Source organism: Ceratotherium simum, chromosome 6 (assembly GCF_057802395.1).
Source record: "Ceratotherium simum simum isolate JZ-2026a chromosome 6, ASM5780239v1, whole genome shotgun sequence".
Taxonomy (NCBI): domain Eukaryota; kingdom Metazoa; phylum Chordata; class Mammalia; order Perissodactyla; family Rhinocerotidae; genus Ceratotherium; species Ceratotherium simum.
This window is the reverse complement of record NC_141905.1, coordinates 4,765,177-4,787,895: the sequence shown is the minus strand read 5'-3', so window position 1 is coordinate 4,787,895 and position 22,719 is coordinate 4,765,177. Positions and strand designations below refer to the sequence as shown.

The window sequence follows — 22,719 nt, the reverse complement described above, 5'->3', positions numbered from 1 at the left end:
AGCCTGGTGTTTTGGGAAGAGCATGGCCTCCCGGGTCAGCAGGACCCAACTCTGAAGAGCAGCTTTGCCACTTTCCAAGTGCAACTATGGGCCAGTCATCTAGATTCTGAGCCTCAGGACTTCAACACGTAAACCAAACATAGTAAGAACTACTTTACAGGCTGTTTCAAGGATTAAAACAACGTAAAATGGTCAGTCCCTACTATGATCTCCATAAGGGGTGGCTCCTGGCCATCCTGGGCTGATCGGGCTGCTCGTCAGTATGGCCATCAGCCTGGGCAGCTATCGACCAGCTTTTAGGGAGCTCTTATGAGGTGCCAGACATTGAGCTAAGTGGTCCACATGTGTTCCCTCTTTTCATTTTGTCACAATAATTGTGTGAGGTAGGTGCGTTTATTATGATCTCAGATTTTAGTGATGAGAGAGCTCAAGTTGAGAGGTTTCATAACATAGCTGGTGTGATGGTGCAGTCTGGGCTTGAGCTGATGTCTGTCAGAGCAGAACCTGTGCCAATGAACACAGAGCTCTGCTGTCTCGCCACAGTCTTATGAAGTGCCCTGGTGTCCTGCCTGTCCAGCCCTGGGGTTCCTGTAACTGCCAGGAGACCCGGCTTACTCAGCCCTGCCAGCGGAGACTTTAATTAACAGCCGGTCACCGTGAGCCAGTGGACATACATCAGGCAGATTTCCTAACATGTCCTAAGCCACACAGAGGTAGTGGGACACTGCAGCTGCCCAGTTAATCATGGGGTGTACCATGCAAGGGATTTATGGTGCTCAGCAGCATACTGAACGCGACCCCAAGCCATGCAAATGCACATATAAATATGTGTTTATCTCAACGACCAAGCCCCAGCATGCACAGCCACATTCAAAGTCTTCTGTGCTGATCCTTGTCCTGGGCACTTAAAGGACATTATCTCATTATCTCACCATGTCCATTTTAGTTTAGATTAGTTTCCTGATTCAGTTAATACATTCCTACATTTCTTGATGCCCCAAACATCCGCTGATAGTCCAGGTTATGCCAGTCACTGTGCCCGCTCTGGGGTAAACAAGGAGAGTAACCCACAGCCCGTGTCTGGAAGGATCTGCTCACCTAGTGGGGATTGTGGGTCTGTGTTGCAAAGATAAGGAAACCGAGGTTAGCAGGGGCTCACTTGTCTAGGGACACCTGGCTGAGATCTGGTGCCTCCCAAGCCTGCTCTTTGCACTGAGCCAGGCTGTTCCCAGCCAGGAGCAGGCCATGTTATGCTGGGCTAATGATGCTGGCAGGTCAGGGGAGCCCCTCTGGGCTGTCACCCTCCTTCTCCACCAGTCACAGCCCGTGCATGGTAATTGAGCTCAGCCTCAGCCTGTGGTCACACCTGGCCTACAAGCAGGTCTGGGGCAGAGACTGGCCTGGTCTCTGCTCAGCTGGCCAGTTGGCAGTGAGCTTCTCCTGGCTGGCAGAACCACGGTTCTCAAACTGTGCACACCCAGAGGGCTCAGAGAGATCACTGCAGGTGTTCTCAGCTGAATATATCACTATGGGCCAGGCTTAAAGAGCCCACCTCCCCAGGGGAAAAGCTTAGGTGTGAAGAGCCTGGGGACCACCAGCTACCGCTAGCTCACTGTTCAGACTCCTGGATTACAAAGGGAGTCTATGAAATACCGCAACAAAGGAAAACCGCCGTCCAGCCACCTGCATGGGGAATACAGGAGCAGCAGGGGTTCACCCCACCTTTTCAGGCAGGATGAAGTCCTGAATCCCTCTCAGAGCCCTGCTCTCAGCTCTGCCTGCTTCGCTCTCTTCATTTCACACTCTCGTCCTCCTCGCCCATGGCTCTCCAGCCTCACTGGCCACATTTTAGTCTCTCAGACATGCCGAGCACCTACTCCAGACAAGACTTTCAAACGGGGGTCTGGTCTCAGGAAGCTTCTTCCTCCCCCTCATCGAATGCCATCCTTGTTGAACACAAAGTGACCTTGGCAAGATATTTCACCTCTCTGTGCCTCAATTCCCTTCTCTGTAAAAATGGAAAAAAAAAATAACCATCTCAAAGGGTTGACATGAGAATTAAACACTATTTGTCAAGCGCCTGGGATACCTGCTGGCATAAGGAATGTGCTAGATGAGTATTAGCTATTTTATGACTAATTGTCCTTCAGGTTTCTGCTTACCTGTCACCTCCTTGATGAGGTTTTCCCCAACCCTCCCGTCTGGACCACCCTCCCAATGCACCATGTCTTAGCACTTGTACTTTCGTTTCATTGTATTGCTCGCAGCTTCTATTTCCACACTGATTGCGCAAATTTTTTTCATGTTCGTGTACGTGTCTCTGGATCGCAGGCTCAGCAATGCTGAACATCATACTTGGCACAATGCAGATGAACCTCAAATCAAAAGAATGAATGAATGATTTGGTGAATTCTAGTGGGAGAGACTTAGGATATAGTTATTGAAGTTTGAAAGAAAGCATTTTTGTAGGCATGAACACCCTACGTCTGCAGTCTGAGGGTTTGCTGCATCCATTTCCATATCTCCCAATTTTATCCTCAGAGCTCGCCCCAGAATCCCACGCGAAGGCCCCTTATGTGCTTTGCTGTTGGACTTTATCCATGGGCAGTGGGACGGGGTGGGAGAGGGCATTGAGGCTTTTGAGGAGGAAAGTGACAAAACCCGATGTGTATTTTGAGAAGAGCGCCCTTCCTGCAGAGTGGAGAACAGATTGGGGGCGGGGAGGTGGGGGAAATGGGTTGGGAGGGAGAGGGCTGCTATGATGGTTCAGTGTAGACCGCAGAGGGGCCAGTGTGGTGGGGAAGGGGTCAGGGCCCCCATGGCTGTGTTCATGTGGTCAGTGGCTGCGGCTCACCTGGATTGTGTCTTACAGGATCCTGGAGCTGCAGGACACCGGGGACCTAGATGTGCTCAAGCAGAAGTGGTGGCCACACACAGGCCGCTGCGACCTCACCAGCCACACTAGTGCCCAGGCCGACGGCAAGTCCCTCAAGCTGCACAGCTTCGCTGGGGTCTTCTGCATCCTGGCCGTCGGCCTCCTCCTCGCCTGCCTGGTGGCCGCCCTGGAGTTGTGGTGGAACAGCAACCGGTGCCACCAGGAGACCCCCAAGGAGGTCTGTGCCCTGGGTCCCGCTTCTCCATTCCACAGCCTCGAGGCAGGAGAGTCACCCCGGGCCACTCGGTGGGCGGTTTTCTCCCAGTTAGTGTTTACCAGAGTCATTGGTCCAGATGCTGCAGTGTTCTATATTGGGGGATGGTGTCACTGCTTTATTATGATTTAAAAGCCAGAGAACAAATGTAGGGGATGTTTTCATGCTTGAACAAAGTGCTAAGGCACCAGCCATGGCCACTAAAGTCCTGTATTTATCTATAGAGCGGGTACAGCATGAGCAGCGCCAGAGAGCCCTTCCCCACCCTGCCCTGCCCATGTGCCTCCACCCTGACCTGGAGAGACCAACTGTAGGGTAAGAGAGGAGACTGCATTCCTTCCTGGTTCTCTTTGCCTTCTCACCAAGGGCCACGGGGCCCTGCTCTCCCAGCGTGTGTGTGGGGACTGGCCCCTGCCCTCCCACCACCCCTTCCTCTCTCTCTTCCTCCTCCTGGCAGGGCCCAGCCTTGCCCACGTCCCTCCAGGGCACACCCAGCACAAGGAACTTTGTGGCTCTGTCCAGACTCCAGGTTCCGGGTACACTTCCCTCGCTGTGCACCAACCACAAGCTCATTCTGCCTTCGACATTTCCTTCTCATAGGGTTCTTGTTCTTCTTCAAGCTCATTTTTTTTTTTTTTTAATGTAAAGCCTTCACCAAGTTCCCCCAGAGACGATTCTTCTAAGGGAGAGTGGCAAGGAGTGTCATTTGATGATGATGCTCTACCAGCAGAAACCTCACCCAGGCATGACAGCCCCAGCCCCACTACTTAATCCAAAGAGGCAGCATCGCCATGGCCACCATCTCTGCAGCCTGGAGAGACTGGCCGCACTGCCGTGTGTGAGTCTGTGCTGGAGCCCTGGCGGGGGTGGTGGTGAGGACAGACTCTCCATTCATACCAGGAAGGGAGCTCTCTGTCATCACACTTAGTTTTTCCTGGAAGGAGCTTGCTGTTTGACTCAGCATATCTGAAATGTTCTGGGGACATCCATCTTCCTCTCGTGCCTCTTGTAAACCTCCATGTAAGGAAATGCAAGGCCTGGGTCTGCCACAGCCTCAGAGGCTCTCCCATCAACCCTAGCCACAAGAGAGAAGGAGGGAAAAGATTTAAGGAAAACCCACTGAAAGGAACAGTTAATTGTCCCTTCCCAAGCTTCCTTTGCTACTGGAAAATTTTCTATGAAGAAGTCACTGAGAGGGACAGTGAATTATTCTGACAAGTGGTTTTAAGGAAGGACCACAAATATCTCCCCCCTCCAGCCTGCTCCTCCTGTCAGCTCCCTTTCTGTGTTGTGGCCAGGGCACCCTTCATCTGCTTATCCCCACCCGGGTCCATATGCACAGAAGGATCAGTGGGCAGCTAGGGTGGAGTGGTGCTAGAGCCACCCGCAGTGGGATCAGGGAGGACCAGCTCACATTGCACTCATTCTCCATGTTGTTTGTTTGGTGTTTTGTTTTTCCCTAAGCCTGCAGCCTGATTTCCTCTGTGCAAATGCCCACTGGGGCAGGGGAGCAGGAGAGGTTTTCCAGGTGGGCGAGTGTTGTGTTGTCATGGAGCGAGCATTGTGCTGTCCTGGGATGGTGTGGGCAGAATGGGGGCCCAGGGGACACAGGCTCAGCCCTCCAGAATGTCCTTTGTGAGCCAGGTACAGGGAGAGGCCATCCTTCATCTGGATTGGAAGTCCTTGTCTGCTTCCAGTCATGTCCCTTTACATCCCCTAGTTCAATGTTTAGTGACCAGGGCAGCCTGGACAGCCCAATGAATTGTCACAGTGTATATGTGTGTGTGTGTATGTGTGAGAGAGAGAGAGACAGAGAGAAAGAGAAAGAGAGGGAGAGAGAAAGGGATTGAGAGACAGAGTGATCATTGCAGGGACACAAAAGGCAGAACGAAAGAGAAAAAGACCAGGAGACCAAGGGATGACCTAGCTGTGAGGAACAACTCCCTTCTTGCCCATAAAGCATCCTCTTCTTCCTTTCTGGCTTCTGCATAAGCCCGGGATCTCAGGCACAAGAGGAGAGGATGAAATACATTGGTCCTACTTGGAAAATGTGGAACTTTCCACACGGGCTGCCAACTGCTTCTAGACAGGAATGAGGACTGAAGAAGAGGTAGGTTGGAAAAGCACACTAGCTGCCTTTCCAGCCTCTTCTGGGTTGCTAAAAAGGGTTGCATGGTAAAAGAAGGAAATGTTCCGTCTTTTGTCTATTTTTATGGGTTTCTGATTTTCAAATGAAATTTCTCTCTCCCTCCTCTTCTTCCTTTAATGAGTCTGCCTATAGGGATATGGCCCTTGTTCTCAGGGGGCTTACTCCGACATGGGCAGATGTGATCAAGAGGTGGGTCCATCCTGTTGATCAGAGCCATCCTTAAGTGAGCAGCAGGTACCCTGGAAGTGCCAAGGGGCACCAAGCCCAGCCAGGGCATGGTGGGGTCACAAAGGGTAGGGATATTGGTTAGTGAAGAGCTCTTGGGGCTTGGGGTTGTTAGAACTGACTGTTGAAGATTTGGTACAAATCCTAGAGCTGGAGATGAGATTAGAAGTTGCCTTTCTGGCAAGGTGAACAGTGTGGGGGTAAACAAGGTCATCACCCCTCCCAGAACTCTGGGGACTGGAGCGTCAGCATCAGCAAGGAGACGGGGGTGGAGGAGGCTGGGGTAGGAGGCAGGGCCTCACTCTGAAGGACTCAGGTCCTAGGGGGTTTGACTCACCACGGAGGGAATAGGAACCAGGAAAGGGGTTGAAGCAACAGGATTTTAAAAGCATATCTTTAAACATTTGACAAATAGTGATGATATTTAATCCAGAACTACTTTGTGTTACTGGTTGCCCATGTTTTATGGAGCAGCATTTGCAATTAGGCGAGAGTGTCTGGTTAATCTTAGAATGCTTCATTTTGGGACATTGGCCATATTTCTTAAGAGCCAGAGACCTGTCTTTGGGTGGCGTCCTAATCATGTTTAATGGCTTGTGCTGGGCTGTCTTCAGAGTTTAGACACCTACTTGAGGAAGAGTAGTAATGCGCGTTCACCCCTTAATATTCATGTGGATTTGAGCTCATATTTTTTTCTAAGGAATCAGACGATTATGTAGTTGCCTGATACCGGTGTGTGCACCAGGCTCCGCAGAGGCAGTAAAGAGCCACTTGCTAGATTTATGGGGGAAGTGGAGCCATTGCTCTGAAATAAAATATTCATGAAATAAAGATGAGAACTGCACAAATGGGAGATGACATGAGGGGTGAGGGATGAATCATCCGTCACTGGCCTGGGAGGTTGGAATTCTTGTTGCTTCCTGCCTTGCCTGCCCTCCCCCAGTCCTGCTTCCATTGTAGACAGGAGCTGACAGAGGCCAGGGTGACCAGGCAGCAGCAGCAGAGTAGCAGCCAGGCCCCTCTGCTCTGGCAAGTGGGCCAGCTTCTGTCTGCATGCCCCTACAATGCACTCCTGCTCTCCGTGGAAGATTTGGTCCTAGGGACACTCCCTTTGGCTCTACACCCTTCCCTGTCTCCACTCCTCTGATGCTTCTTCAACACCACATAGAGACTTTCTCTCTTGTATCTTTTCCCTCTTCATTTATGCCAGCTCATAGTGTTGCCCTGAGGTTCAACAGGGGAAGGTGTCTAAAGTGCCTCCTGCCCCTTGGGGCTGCTTGGTCAATGGTGGCCAAGGGGCCACTCCTTTAGAGGACCTTGTGATGGGCAGTGAGGAAGATGAGTCACACCTTAGGGAACCTTCTCTGTGCCAGGAAAATTACATGTTATCTTCTTAACTCTCCTTGACTCTCTTCAATGACATTCGAGGAAGGCATCTGTATCCCTGGAGAAATGGGACTCAGAAGTGGCAGGAGCAGAACTGACATATGAAAGATGTGTCTGCTGCTTGGCCTTCCATTGGATGCGTGCAGAAGCAGGGGTTCCTGCCTAGCATTTTCCGGAGAATTTGAAGAATGAGGGGTGTAACTGGGAGTTCTTCCCCGAGCCAGGCTCCTGGCTCCTAGCGAGATATTTACATCCTCTGGACTCCAGTTTTTCTCTTCTGCTGAAAACTGAATCTGGCCCATGGCTACCCTGCTGACATCAGCCCACTCAGCATGAGGGTAAGGATAGCGAGTGCACGTGTCAGTAAGAAAGCACTGGACACTCATCATACACCAGTATGTACCTCAGAACCAGCACAGACATCACTTCCCTCCGTAAACCTCCCTGCCCTCCTCCACAGGCCACCTCTCTGTGTATACACTCTTGGTGGGTGTGACTTTGAATTGTCGCTAATGGTTTACCTACCTGTCTCTGCTTCAAGTCTGCTGGCGCTTCCCCACCTCTGCATTCCCGTCACTTTGCCCGGTCTCTGGATCAGTGGAGCCTCTTGTTAAGGGTGATGAAGAAACTGAAGTATTGAGCACCTTCTATGTGCCAGGGACCAAGATGGATGCTTTACCAAGAACATTAGCTTATCAGGTAGTAGGAGCTCAAAAGTGTTTATTGAATGAATGAACCAGTCTGGGCTCCTCTAAAGAAAACATTATTAATGTTAAATTGTTGTGTAATCATTGCACTTGGATCAATGACTTTCAATTCTGGCTGCACATCAGAGGTGATTAATCCTGGAGCTTTTTAGAAATACAGATGCTTGGGCTCCGTCCCCCAAAGGGTCTTATCAGGTAGATCTGGACAACTATAATTTCTAGAAGCTCTACATTTGCTTCTGATATCCTGCCCAAAAATGAAAACACTGGTCTGCACTATCCTTCCCAGAAGAAATTGGGAACACTCAGCCTGGAATGTGGAGAAGGGCTCAGGTTTTGGAGCCGGGTAGATGTGGACTCTGATCCTGACCTTCCACTTACTGTGGAACTGTATGAACTTGAGCAAGTCTCTTCACCCCACGTACATGTGCTGTGACCACCTGTGGTGCGAGGTGTTCGCTGGCTCTGTCGTCTCATTGCCCTCTCCTATGAAATCTGTGGTTGAGCCCATCAGAACTTTTTCTCATGATGGTCTAAAAATGGCCCACCATCTCCTGAGACCACTTCATTGACTTAGCGTTCAGCTTCTTTGCTCTTACACAACCATGACTCTCAGGCCCCCAGCCCAGCCCTTCGGGGTCAGGCAAGTCTTTGGAGCAACACCTAAGATCAGGCTGATGGCATTTCTCTCAGCTGTTGGGTCTCAGTGGTAACAAGAGAACGCCTCCTACAAGCGTCCCAGGCAGGTGGGAAGTCCCCCATCCTATTTTGTTCCTGCCCAACTTAAGGTAGGAGCCGTTGGACTCCAAACAAAGTCAGTTCTAATGAGTCCCACGTGTAACTGGCTATTACATAGATAGTTTGGTTAATTACCGTTTTCCAATACACTGTATTATTTCCACGTTGGTGAACAGCAGCTTAATTACAGAACTTTCTCTCTCTGGAAGACAATGCCTGGGAGAGGGTCCCAAGTAACCTCTGTTGGTGCATCTGTTGTTATGTTTAATATGAGGTGAGAAATACAGAGCTGGAATTCAGCTTGATTCACGGATAAATGCAGTCAGTGAATTTTATATCATATTTAGGGATGTCTGACTAGGTCAGTTACTGACGGTAAATTAGTGCAGGCAGCAGCAAGTTTCCAAGTCTCTCTCCACAGCTGTCATTACCTGGTCGAACGCCGAAACCCTGAGATAATGAGGATGTAAACTGATGTAGTTCACATAAAAAAGTCCATTATTTGAATTTGTGTAACAGAATAGAATGCCCCATTTTGTCTAAAATATAGATAATTATTCAAATCACTCCTGCCTCTTTCCTTGAGCAGGCGGATTATTTCTGTCTCCTCTTTCCTTGGCCAGGGGCCACCAGACATGACTTAGTGTGTACTAAATCTGTGGCCCCAGGTAGTCCAAGGAGACGATGCTTCCAGAGTTTCCGAGCAAAGTGGTTTTCTCCAGTTCTCTGCACTTCAGCTCTGGCCCCCTAAGCAGTGGCGGAAGCAGGCAGCTTAGAGGACATATTAGGACACTCGGAAACGGGCTGCACGTGTTTTCCAGAGAGGCTACGGAGGCATCGGCTTTAAGTTCTACCCATTTTCTTATCCGGTTAAATAATCAATAGAGGAAGCTCATGATGGCATCCTCTTCTCCCAGGGTTTGTTTTTGTGTTGGAGCTACAGGCAGTAATAGAATTTGAATAGAATGAGGTGCCTCTGGTGTGGAGAGGGAGAATTTCTCGACTGCCGTTTGGGGTGGGGAGGTCTCCTTGGGACGTGTGTTCAGTTGGTGTGGACATTTTCTCTGTGACCTGACGTGGAGAGGTTACAGGTTAATGAGTAACCTGAAGTGGAGCTTGATACCCACTGCACAGCTCTGTAGTCCTTCTTGGAACTGCTTCATTTGTCCTTAATGTGAGGCAAGAAAACATACATGGATTTAAGAAATTATATATTCAAGCTCTTTCCTCCAAAAATACTGACTCTAGGGTAATTGAGCTGTGTCGACACCCACACTCTGGGCTGGTCTTTATTCTAGATGCTTTGATATTACCTGATCGACCCTCACAGCTGTGATGATTATGCTAAATTGGTGCCTGTGCCTACCACTTTTATAATACTACCCCCAAACCTCCTCTCCCTTGTACTTCAGTGGTGAACGATCCCATCTCAGAGACCTCCCTGGCTCACGTTTTTCTTCAGAGGATTTTGGTTGGTTGGTCTTCCCCCAAAGCTCTGCTTATGTTTTGTGTCCCTGGCGTTCGGTAGAGAGGACTCCTTTCACTTTGTCTCCACTCTCAACTCTCTGCCTCTCTATGGGCCTTCTTGGACAGGAAGTTCTCCTTTCTCTATCTCTAGACCACGGCAAAATGGGGAGCATCCCCTGAATGCTTGTCCTGGCTCCATGTTCAATTGACTTTGAGAAAGAGGGCCAGGCCCCCTCTTATAACTGCCAGAAGCCAGAGTGAACCCAGCTGGGACCAAGACACTCGCCTCCCACTCCTAATTAGTCTACTCTTAAACTTTACTTCTTTGCATCCCCAAAAGGATCCTTAAAGCCCTTAAAAGAAAATAAAAAGAAGGAAAAGGCAAGATTATGCAACTCACCCTTTCTTCCAGTGATCCCAGGACCGATGGTCGTCAGTTTTCCTTTGATGGAAACTAAAGGCTCTGCCAGTGGTGGCACCCAGCTCGTCCAGCCTTCTCCAAGCTTTGCTGGCTGCAAAGAAAGGAGAAGGTTACATTATTGATGCTGAAAAGTGTCTGGATTTCTCTCTCAATTTCTCCAGCTTCCAGGCTCTCTGGTACCTGTTTTGTGCCCTTCATACAGTTTGAAATGAAAATAGCCTGTAGATAACGCATATTTCCCAACACAGCTGTGGCACTGACTTGGCTAATGCAGATGAAACAGCTGTATCAGAAGCTTATCAGGAGCTCATAGCAGCCATGAGAAGGCTGGAGAAGCAGGCTGGGTGATGGGCAGGAGTCAAGACTTGTGCAGAGGACTGGGAGGCAGGATCTAGGAGGATGGTCACAGAACATACAGTTTGGCGAAGCACTACTGCTGTAATGTATGGAACACCAACTATTTTCTGTCTCTTTGTTCAGGATTCAGATTCAGTCCTACTGTCCCTGCTTGGGTCATGGTCCTACCTCTTGGCTACAGGTGGGCAGGGCACCTGTCAAACTGTTATCTAGTGGGAAAGAAGTAATTCCCCAAAATCAAATAAACCATGGTCTTCTTAGAAAGGGAGAATTGATGCTCAGTGGCCCTAAAACAGCCAGTGCCCAACATAGCAGTTAAAAATACTATTAAAATATTTTCACATGCAAGAACGAAAACAAAACAGATAAATAAAACACAGAGAAAAGAGCAAGGTTGCACAGAGCTGGATCAATCATGCTGTAAGATAATTAAGATGAGAACTTGAATTTAGTTTGTTATATCTTTTACCAACTGTTGAAGAAGTCAGTGAAAGACAGTGCATGCATCATATTCAGCCTGGCTAAGTAAAGGCCTAATATTCTCCAGCTACTTCCCCCAATTTCACCTATGACATTTGCCACCCAGAGGTGTCCCCAACTCAGAGCTTCTCTCCCAGCATCAATGAGCTGAGCTCTGCTGTATGGGGCTTCAGATCACTGGAATCTTGGCTCTACCCATGGGGCTGTGACAATGATTTCTGATGTTGTTTTCAGCTATGACACTGAGCCATGCTCCATGGTCTCTTCCTCCTTCAAACCAGTTGGCTTTCTTCTACTGAGATTTCCTCTTGGGCTGGAATGGATTCTTCATTGCCTCACGAGTGTTGTCAGTTTTCTTGTTCTGGGAAAGGTTCTGGGAAAGATAGCAGGTGTCCCACCAGAAGCCAAGCTCTGTGTGCCAGTTATGAACTCAACAAAGTTGTGGAGAAAGCAGTGGCCCCGTGTTTTCCATGCCAGGGGGTGTTGGGAGCAAGGAGTGAACTGCAGAGGCAGCTTCCTTGCCCGAGAAATACTGGGTTGAGACTTCATGGGGGTTAGCCCATGGTTGTGCACTCGTGTGAGGGGGCGCTCACACCAGTTATTCAGGGTTCCCACTTCCTGGGGAAAATCTTCTCCCACCAGCCCCGTAGGAGCTCAAAGCAGCCAGTGGAATGGCCCTTAGATTTGTGTAGTTCCTTCTTTTTTTTCTGAAAGCACATTCAGGGTTTTTACATTTCATAGTGTTTCTAACAACCCTACAGGGAGCACAGGGGACAGGTTCATCTGTCTACTACATGGACGTCAACATTAGACAGCCAGTGGTGTTCTGTCTTGGAGTGGGGCTTTGACGTGGTATATCTCTCAGGGTTTGACATCAGGGAAGCGTAGGCAGTAAGCATGGCCTTGCCTGGCACCTCAGCACTCACACTGCCTGGAAATAGGACTGCAACTTCTAACACCTCATCGAGGAGCTGGCGTGGCTCCTCCGTGGACACCTGGCCTTGTGCCCCTCCTCACTGGGGGAAACCAAGGAAGTAGATCACATTGCCTTTGTCTTTAAGGAGCTTTCAAGCAGTTGGGACTCCTTGATTTACTCTGACACTGTAGACAAAACATCAGGTTATTTGAAAGGAATGATATTTGTTCTGTTTTATTATTTTCTTAAGGAAATAAGTAAATGAACAAACAAAACAATTTCTTTGACGCCATTCACCATATGGAGAAAGGTGTGAAGGTCACCCATCTCAGCAGCCTCTAGCTCTCATGATACCAGGAAAGTCAGCTAAGCCCTGGGAGGTCCCTTTCCTCACCGCCCCCACCCCTCCTCCTCAGCCAGGAAAGAGGCCCCATAAGCCTTCCAGACAGAGAAATTCCTCCTCCCTGGCATCTCTGGCGATTTTTCACGAGGAGAGCAGGGGCCTCAGGGTGAGACAGGACTTCACTCCCTACTCCAGGCTTCCGGTGCTGCCTCTGCTGTTCACAGGCTTCTGACTCTGAGGAGGTCGTTGGCCTTCCAGAACCCAAGCCTCTTTTTGTATAAGGTGAGGATGGTCAAGCCAGGTCTTCTGAACACTGTGAAGTCTAAATGGCAAATACGTGGGTCACATTAGGGGCTCAAGGACCATTCCATTTTATTCCCATGGGACTCCTTTCCTCTCCTTCTGTCTCTGCCAGTTCTTCAAAGCATCTTCTCCCAAGGGTTGCCTCTGAGTGTGCCAGCAATTCTAAGCAGAGTGCGGAGGGTGGCACATGCTGCCAAGGCCCGCTGGCTGGGTCTTTGCTACCTAGGGGCACTGTCCTAGGCTACTGGTTCCCCAGGTAACTGAGGGCTGGCCATACACTTGAGGGGTGGTGGGAGAAATGGGGGCATGCTCACCCACTGTCCAGCAAGCTGAACAGGCCTGAGGTTTCCAGACCTCCTAGAGTTTGTAGGAAGCCAGCCTTGGCTCACATCAGGACTTGGCCTGACTTTCCTGTGCTTTCCCTCCAGGACAAAGAAGTGAATCTGGAGCAGGTCCATCGGCGCATGAACAGTCTAATGGATGAAGACATTGCTCACAAGCAGATTTCCCCAGCGTCCATTGAGCTCTCCGCCCTGGAGATGGGGGGCCTGGCTCCCAGCCAGGCCTTGGAACCTACGCGGGAGTACCAGAACACCCAGCTCTCGGTCAGCACCTTTCTGCCAGAGCAAAGCAGCCACGGCACCAGCCGGACACTCTCATCAGGGCCCAGCAGCAACCTGCCGCTGCCTCTGAGCAGCTCAGCCACCATGCCCTCCATGCAGTGCAAACACAGGTCGCCCAATGGGGGGCTGTTCCGCCAGAGCCCGGTGAAGACCCCCATCCCCATGTCCTTCCAGCCTGTGCCTGGAGGCGTCCTTCCAGAGGCCTTGGACACCTCCCACGGCACCTCCATCTGACCGCGCCGCCTGCCCTCCCGCCCGCCCATCCACCCACCCGACCAGCAGAGCTTTTTAATACAAGAAAACAACAACACAAACCACACACACACACGCGCACACACACATACAAAGACTCTTTCATTTTTCTTGTACATATGTGTAAATAATGACAGAATGGAGTGGGGTAAAAGTGTATTTTGAATATTCCCAATTTTCGAAGTCAGTAAAAAAAAAACACAAAAACTGTATGAATGACTTTGTAAATTTTGTTCTATATGAATAAAAAGGCAAATTACTTGTGATCATTCTGAAGTGCCAAAGAAGCCCCCTGTTCCTGGGCCTTTCTGAGGGCAGGAGGGCTGAGTGGATCAGGAGCCTGTCCTGCTGAGAGAGGCGAGATGACGAGCTGGTCCCCTTAGAGGAGCCCCATGTGCTGCTTGCTGCCGTGTCCCATGGTTTCCTGCCATCTTCCTCCACTCCTGGCCCCGTGTTCCTTTTTGGTCCTCTCTCTAGACAAAGGGTGATCCTCGAGCCAGCGTTGGCCTGGCTCCTGGGTTACTGTGCTGTGGGCTGATCAACTGTTCCTGTCAACCTGGGGCTGAGGAGGCTGCCACGACACAGCAGTCCTGGGCAATCTGGGACGAGTTGGTCACCCCATGGCATGTCACTGCAGGTCACAGTGCATTGTGGGTCCCAGAGAAGCACCCACATGGAGGTGACAGTCTCTGAGGGCTTTGATGCCGACATGCTCTAGGGTCATTCTGTTGGCCTTGTTTTTTACTTTCTTTTCCTAATTGGAAGAATCAACAAGTGACAGAAGATGAGAGAAGAAGGGCAGGTCCCATCATTGCCCTGGGTAGGCAGGGCAGAGGTGGGCTTGTCCTTGTCCGTGGGGATAGGGAGATGCCAGGTGTGGTGTGTGGGCCAGGTGAGGTGGTGGGATGAGAGCCAGGTAGAGGGACAATACTCCCTTGGGTTTGGGAGCCGTGCTCCCAGGTGATTGAGGAAAGTGTGGCCACAGACGCAGGGAGCAGAAGCATTGCGGTAGAAGGATCCTGTTGGCAGAGAGACGGGAGGAGCCGAGGGGAGCAGACTAGTGCCCTAGGTGACGGAGAGTGCTGGGAATAGACCAAGCGACCATGTCCATTCGGTAGGAAGGGGCCTGGGTGCTTAGAGAAGGAACAGCATAACTTTGTGTGATGTGAAGACAAGTAGTCCCCATCCACAGGGATGTAGCCCAAAAAGTAAAAGGATGTCTCTGGGTCTTAAACCCAGGTGACCTGCTTTGTCACCTCCTCCTGACCAGAAGCCCTCAAGCAGTGATCCAGCCCATAGCAGGGGCCCTCCTGGCTGAGAGCATCGTATAGTCTCTGGGATTCCCAGGCCTATCCCTGAGCCAGTGAGCCTGCTGGGAAACTCTGTTTCTTAAGGCTAGCACAACCTGACAGCCCCACCTCCGTCCATTGCCCTTGCTGGGGCGATTAAACTACAGAACCAGAGAAAGAAGCACTAGGAGCAGAGTAATTTGAGCAATCTGAGCTGGATCACTTCAGCTCTTCTCCTTCTGAAGACAAAGGTGATTCTGCTCTCCTAACCTGCCACGGTGGTGAACACAGCCCACATCCAGCACCGAGAGGAGGGGGGCTCCCTCGCCCAGCAGTAATCAGGGAGCTGAGAGCCCGGGTCTGTAATCATGGAGAAATACAAAGTCCTTTTGATTGCCTCTCCTCTGGCCTGGTAGAGTTGCTCCAGAGATGTGTTTATTAGGGTGATAACTAGCCCAGGATTGATTTCTTTCCTAAAGTCCCGAGTGACGTGATTGAGCAGTAAGGAATGGCTGCATCATGTGGTCAGCTAAAAGCATGCTGGGGAGGAGAGTGTTTATAATTATATTATTTATCTCTGATATGAACGTTACCGAGGCGATCCATTGACATTTCTCCAGTCAGAGCATGTGGAGCCGGGAGCTGGACACATGCGCATGGTGCAGCTGAGGTGGGCTCTGGTTACCCTGAGGAAGAGCAGGCTTCATTTTCTTTCCATCAGCATTTTGGGGGCCCTGCCCTGGATGGTCAATTTTTTCATATATATTTCTCTATTTTTTTAATCAAATTTTGGTGTCACTGCCTTATCTTACACCCAAGTCTGTTTTTTCCCTGAGATGACGTGTCTTCTGGGGTATACTGTGGATGTCTTCTTGGACAGCTTTGCTTAGAATGGGTGTCAGGGAGAGGAGAGAGATGGTGTGTGTGTGTGTGTGTGTGTGTGTGTGTGTGTGTGTATTTGTGTGTGAGAGAAAGAGAGAGAGAGCGCAAGCGCATCTTTGAAGGAAAGGTATTCTGCTCACAAAAGAAATTTAACACCTCGTGGTGTTATTTTTCACCATGTTTATGTTATTTTTTACATCTTCTACCCTTGGCATGAGGGGAAATGATTGATATTCAAGCAAGTTCTTTAGAAAAAAAAAATCTTCCCAACTCAGATTTCTGTGTCAGCTCAGAATGTATCGTTTTTTCATGCTTTGCTCTTTGGATTTATAACTCTGTTTAGACTATTCCATACATTTTAGGTATATTTTGTGCCTTCAGACACTGCAAATAATAATCAGCATTTGGATTAAAGTTGTTTAATAATAAAACTCGACTTTGCTCCCTACATTCTTCTTCTCTGGGATGAAGAAATGCTGTGTGCTTGTTTCTGGGCATGCTGCTGTCAGACGCTGAATTCTGTCTCATTGGCGTGGACAGTCGTGAGAGAAACTTCTCTGACCCAGTGGGTCTCAGATATGCCTGGGGGTGGAGGCACGCCATCCTCACGCGGTGTGCATCCAGAGGCCCTCCCACATCCACCAGGGAGCAATGTGAGGGACAGGCTGAGGAGTAATTCTAATTTTTGGTTAACCTGACAGTTTTTTGTAAAATGTGGGTTTTTGGAAAGCTCCTAAGGGAGAATTGGGCCATCCTACATAGAGAAGGGCTCCCGGGGCCTTGTGGAATGAGCATCCTTTTAAGTGTCAGCTAACTTTGTTTCTTCTCTCATCTCTACACTTATTCTGAAGGCAGATAAGTTGCTTCCCTGTGCTTAGGCCTCAGGGTGAAGGGACTGTCACTCTTTGAGGACCCACAGCTTGGCTTCTCAGTATGTGGCCCTCAGAGGGTCTGTGGGTATCATTCTCCCATGAACATCCATATGCCCTGTCATCTCTATGTGCCCAAGATCACCAGCCTGGGCCCTGGACCCGCAGATTCATATGCTCCCCAGCCCCATCTTCTGTATCACAAGGTTCCCCTCTGACTTCTAGGCCTTTGTGGGAGAAACAGCTCCGCTGTCAGCCTTGGGCCAAATAGGGCTGGGACCTGAGGAGTCTGGTTTTCAGTGTCAAGGTCTCAGCTTCCAGGAACTGAAAGGAGAAAGTCCACTCCTTGTTCTTCTGCGCCTGCACCAATGAGAGGCTTCTCTGATGTTGGGGGCCAGCTGCAAAGGCTGGGGCGGGGAGACACTGAGACCCAACAGACCTTCCCAGATTACCTGAACAGACAGAAGGATCTGGACAGGACTCCCAAAGGGCTACATTCTTTAAAGAAAATGCTGCCCGGTTCCTAAATTCTAAGTCCTCCCAAATCTTAGCAAGGTGAAACTAATTCCATACCTAAATTTGTCTTTTCAAGCACTGAATGAAGACCAGGGACACATCAAGGAAGAAAGACCACTGAGCATAAAGGCCATTATGACGTGGAAGGAACATTGGGTTCCTCTGGCCTGTGCCCTCTCGTTTAACAATCAGGATGGGCAAGGTCCGATGGAGAACTTGGGTGTCTGTGTGACCTTATGCTTCCGAGACTAAGGGGTTACTTACTCACGGGCCTCTGCCTTCATTCTCAGGGAACTTTCTCGAGGAACTCACCTTTCACTCCCACAGGTACCTGCTCACGAATTAGTGCCTGTGTCTGAACAAAAGCCTTGTTTTGTGCTCCTAGCTTTGGCAACACGAGATTAGATAAAATCTCCAAAAATTTTAACTGACCTTTCCCTGCCATGGACACAACAAAAAAGACAGCATTTCTGTTCCCAATGTAATGTTTCTTATGTCTAAAATATTATTTTATTTCATGCCCTTAGTTGCTTTTAATAAATGAAATTATGTTTGATTCTTATTATTCTCACTGTTCATACCAGGAAACTCCAGATAGGTTAACAATTTCCTGTGCCAATAACTTTAATGATCGTTTTTTTCGCCTCTCCGTGGTATGTAGTCAGACAGATTACTTATGAGAGAAGTGCACATATTCCAGATAAATCTGGAGAGCTAATAGTCACCTCCTGCAAAGGAGGAAGGAACAATTGCTAATGATGTCAGACCCTCCCTCCAGCTTTTGATCTCTCACCTCCAAACTTGATGTTAATGCTGAGCTCCAAAGAGAGGGGAGGTTCTCTCCACAGCAAGAAAAACTCCTGTTACAGAAATCTGCAATGGCCGATGGCTGGGATCGGGAGGAGGGAGCACCAGGATGCACGAACAAATGTGTCTCAGTGAGTGCTCAGTTGTTGGTAGGTTCGAGCATACAGTTGCCAGGAGCAACCAGGTGTCCAAGCTCAGAGGGAAACAAAATATTCAGAACACACTGAATAAGAAATAAGAAGTAAGTATACACAAGCACATGTATGCATATACACACACTCAAGCACAGACATTGAGGTCCATACACACACCCTCACCAGTTGGGGCACACACACGTAGGCTTTAAAAGCACACAGCAATGCACTTGGGTGATGCAAGCAGATGAAGTCGTGCTCATCAGATCTGGAAAACAGAGTTCAGGGGAGGAAAGAGGCTGTTTCAGGACTTCCCTGCCCAGTGCACAGTCTCAATGCAACAACCAGCCAAGTGACGCTCTGCAATCGGCTGCCATCCGTGGAGGAAGACACAGCTCCCACAAAGTGACCTCTCTCTGGCCAGGTGTGTGCACAGAGACATTTCCTCTGTCACCAAACCCTTGTTCTGAAACCGTCCTGATTTTCAACCAGAATCCCAAAATATGCAAAGAAATCGCAAGCATTCTCCAATTCATCCTAATTGTTTCCAGATAAGAACATCCACTATCACATCCGTATCAGTGACTGTTTATTGATCAGGTATAGTGTTCCAGGGACTATACTCTTTACATACAAATGCTTTTTCATTCTCAGACCAGCCCCGCAAGGTAGACATTACTACCCAAAATTTACAGAAAAGGGAAAATGAGACTCAAAAAGATGTGGTCCTGGAGCTGGTAAGTGGTCGTGCTGGGATCCACGCTTCCTGGTCTTTCCCACCCCCTAGCGCATGCTCCTGTCAGAGCAGCTGGCTCTCCCCGGGTAGAGGGTGCTCCTGCTGTCTCTCACCGATGGAACCTGCTGGTCTTCTCTGTCCCAAGGCGCGGTGGCACCAGCCCCACCAGGTCCCTCAGCCTCCGCGTCAGCTGCCTCCTCTCCGGCGGCCTCAGGGCATGTTGGTGAGTATCTGCTTATGCATCCCTGAAGCGGCAGGGGCTAGCCTGGGCTAACAGGGTTACTCCTAACTGCAGAACCTGGGCCAGGTGCCTGCTCAGAAGCATCAGGGTCAGCCAGGTTCCCTCAGAAGATGGGAAGATGAGCTGCTTCTCCCAGGCTCTCTCGTCCTCTTGTCTCCCCAAAAAGTCTCTCCGTCTGTTGAAGGCAAACTGTATGTCAGGCCAAGGGAAGCTCTGGGGCAGACTAGTGCTCTACAGAGCTTTAGGATTCTCCCCCAGAGCAGAAATTCCTCCCTGGAAGTCCTTGGATAGATCTCAGAGGTGCCTGAGAGCTTTCTAAAATTGTTTGTCATATTGCTGAGTTACTGTATGTGTATGCATTTTTTCCTGGAACAGGGTTCATATCTTCCAATATATTCTTAAAATTCTCTTACAAAAGCTCTAAGCCGCTGCCCTTAAGAGTTGGGAGTCAGTCAAGCCCCTGTGTCCCACTCTCCCAATGCCAAAATATTTAGGTGTAATCCCATTTCGGTACCCATCTGAGGGGGAAAATCATCACAGAACAGCAGCCAGAGGAGGGAGCGTGGGAAATGCACTGCATGTGGTGCTTTAACTCCGGGGCTTTAACTCAGAGGCAGAGAAGTCCCACAAGATGCAGAGGTGACGGGGCAATGCTGAAGCCCTAAGCCTGGTGCACGGGAAAGTGGGCCAGACAAGGCAAAGGAACCGATGTTGAAGCTGCCTGAGTCTGGACTGGAACCCTACTTTGGGCACGTATTGGCCCTGACGTCTTGAGCATGTGTTTTACTTGTTTGAGTTTCACTGTTTCAATCAGATATTAATGACAATAATAGCCATCTCTGTCTTTTGTGAGAATACCATAGTTAGTGATCATCAGGGTAGCTGGGAGTTATTGAGTGTTTACTATGTGCCAGAGCCTCCCCTGCAGGGTCTCGTTTATTCCTACTATTATAGTAGGACCTGGTGGCTAATGAGGAAAATGAAGCTCGGAGAAGCTCAGTGTGGTGCTCACACAGCGCAGAAGGGATGTGATGTCCCGGCAGTCTGTGTGCAGAGCCCACGCTTCCACTCAGGACCCAATGTTCGTACTTCATGTTGCAAGTATCAGCGCAGGGCCGGAGACACATCTGCACTTGCTTTGTTCTCCTAGTCTGGCTCCTGGGTGGCAGGCTCAGGAAGAAGGCATTGGCGTCCCTTAGACCTCCAGCTACACAAATGCTGAGTGTCAATAAAAGAAGTGAGACCCAGTTTTTCATTTTGGTTCTGGATTTTCTAGCTGTGTGTTCTTGGATTTGAGGTGATGAGAATGCATCTATGGTGCTATCTGATCGGATCCATGATGGCTAGAATGATATTTTCCTAGTTTATAAGATTCTCTCTTCTGACGTCTGAGCCCCATGTGGAACCAACACAGATCCCAGAGGCCAAGGCTGGCTCCTGACAAGCAAGACCATGCTTACTTTTGCTTCAAGAAGGTCAGATTACTTTCTTCTGCATTAAGTTGGAGCCAAATCTACGGCCTAGTGCTCACACAATAAGTACAAACCAGGGATCAGACAGATCTGGCTTAAAATCCGGTCTTTGTCACTCAGCAGATGGGTATTCTCAGTCCCATCGCTATCATCTCGGAGTCTCTGTTGTGTCCCCTCACCTGTGCAAGGGGTCCTGAGTCCTGAGCTGTTGTTGGGACCAGTGATAACGCAAGTAAGGTGCCTGCACAAATACGCTCTCACAAATGGCAGTTCTTGGGATGGTCGCATACCTACAGCATCCTACTTCTCGGTGGGAACTGCTCAGCCTCTGACTTGAGCCAAGCATCTCATCCATAGTGTTCACATATGGAACCCTTCCTTCCAGCTTGGGCAGGAGGCAGAGTTGCCTGGCAGGGTGGAAAATAGTAGCGTTTCCATTTCCCCCCTTGGCACGGGGATGCTTGCTCTGTGCCCCATCCCTGTCCCACGGGGAGCTGACAGCTCTGGCAGCCCTTACTCAGTTGCTGAGACCTACTCAGGAAATAATTCTGATTGTTCCCAGGAAGCAAATGAAAAGCAGCGTGGCTCACCTGGAGAGGTGTGACTCGACTGTGAGCTGTTCAGTCAGAACCCTCACAGTGCCTGACTTCCAGACACACTCGTGAGGGCGTGCAGACAAGAAGCACCAGGCTCTGGGGAGGAAGCGCCTCTGAAGCTAGCAGAGGCCCTAAAGAGTCCTCAGGATATAGGGAGGGCGAGGTCCATATAGTCCATAAAACCCCAGACCTTCAGGGGGCTTCCTGGGGAGATGGCCCTTTGCTTCCAAGGTAGGATCCAATTTCCTCATGTTTTAGGGAAAAAATAAAGGCGTGAATCTGGAGCGACAAAGAGTATATGTGCTGAAATAATTTTACATTGATTCTGTGCCTCTTTTTTAGCTTCTGCTACTACCTTAGGGCTGACACTCACAGGAGCTGAGTCTTCCTCAGTCAGCAACTTGTGGTCTGGACAAGCTAATTATCCCATGTGGAAGGTGACTCTCGCATTCAGGAGAAAATGGCAGAGCTAGATCAGTAGGGATCCTGCTGAGTAAGAAAGAGAGGGTACTGAGGAATTTGAGGAGAGAGACTATTCAGAAAGATGCATGCTGGCCATGGAAAGCCATGAGCGTAGTAGAGACGCCTGAGGATACAAAGAGCAGCACACCCTTATCACGGGAAGGGTAGGAGGGAACGTGTCTTCTAACTGGGAGAGAGGAGGTGTGGAAAGAGCAGCCTGAGTCCATCTCCAGGGAACGAGCCATCGGTGGTGATTTCACAAGCAGTGAGCTGGGGGAGCACATACTCTGATTCCCCCTCCCTCTAATCTCCTGCCCATGCCGAGAGCAGAGGGCAGGGAGCCTGCTGAGACAGCTCGCAGGGACCAGCTTCCTGGGGCACAGAGCAGGGTGGAGGAGGAGGAACGGGTATGAGGTAGGGTGAGGGGGAGAAATAAAAGACATTTAATATAGCAGGGTCCAGAGGGAGTAAAAGGGGATTCACATGGATTATATGTTTATTGTATCCTAGGAGAATTAATTCATTTTTTACCTTGGAAAATAAAGAAATCTCTTTTTGACAAATGAGGAAAAGGAGACTCAGAATAATTAAGTGGTTTGCTCAAGGTGGTCCAACTTGTCTGTGAGCCTACGTAAAACCTGTGCTCTTTCCACCCAGAGTGCCCTGCGTGTTCAGAAGATGTAGATGTGAGACATCGTCAGGCAGAGGGTCACCTCCCCAGATCTGGGGCTTAGCCACCATGATTACAAGCCTGTGGGTGAGGGTAGGCAGAGTGGAGTATGAGGCATTTGTGGAGAAAACAGTCGTGCGCTTTTTCACAGTTGAGGCAGAATGCCTGTATCTTGCAAAACTCTGATGCGGTTGTTGGAGGCCACTCTTCTGAATGGATCCCCAGAGAATACCAAGGCAGGCCACTACACGGGAGGCAGTGTGTTGGAATCAGAAAGGTGTAATTTTAAAGTCAGGTTCTGCTGTTTTCTAGCTATATGACCACGAGTAAGTCACTCAACCTCTCTGATCATCAGCTTGCACATCTATGAAACCTTTACAATGAGGGCAGGATCCCATCTCAAAGGATGAAATACCAAAAACTTGGGATAAAGCACCTAGTACAACATTAATGGCTGGCACATAGGGAGTGCTCAGTCCACGATAACCGTCGTCAGTGTAGGAAAGATGGTCACAAAGGGCCTGACTAC

General features: G+C 49.5%; 1 protein-coding gene across 1 annotated transcript in view; it reads left to right on the top strand.

Annotated features, from left to right (window-relative positions):
- Window positions 1-13,782, top strand: part of GRID1 (glutamate ionotropic receptor delta type subunit 1) — a 707,967-nt gene extending 694,185 nt beyond the window's left edge. The window contains exons 15-16 of the mRNA XM_004432480.3: window positions 2,873-3,113; window positions 13,070-13,782. Of these exons, the coding sequence (XP_004432537.1) occupies window positions 2,873-3,113; window positions 13,070-13,498 (670 nt within the window). The 3' untranslated portion in view covers window positions 13,499-13,782. The remainder of the gene's footprint in view (window positions 1-2,872; window positions 3,114-13,069) is intronic.
- Window positions 13,783-22,719: the final 8,937 nt, after the last annotated feature.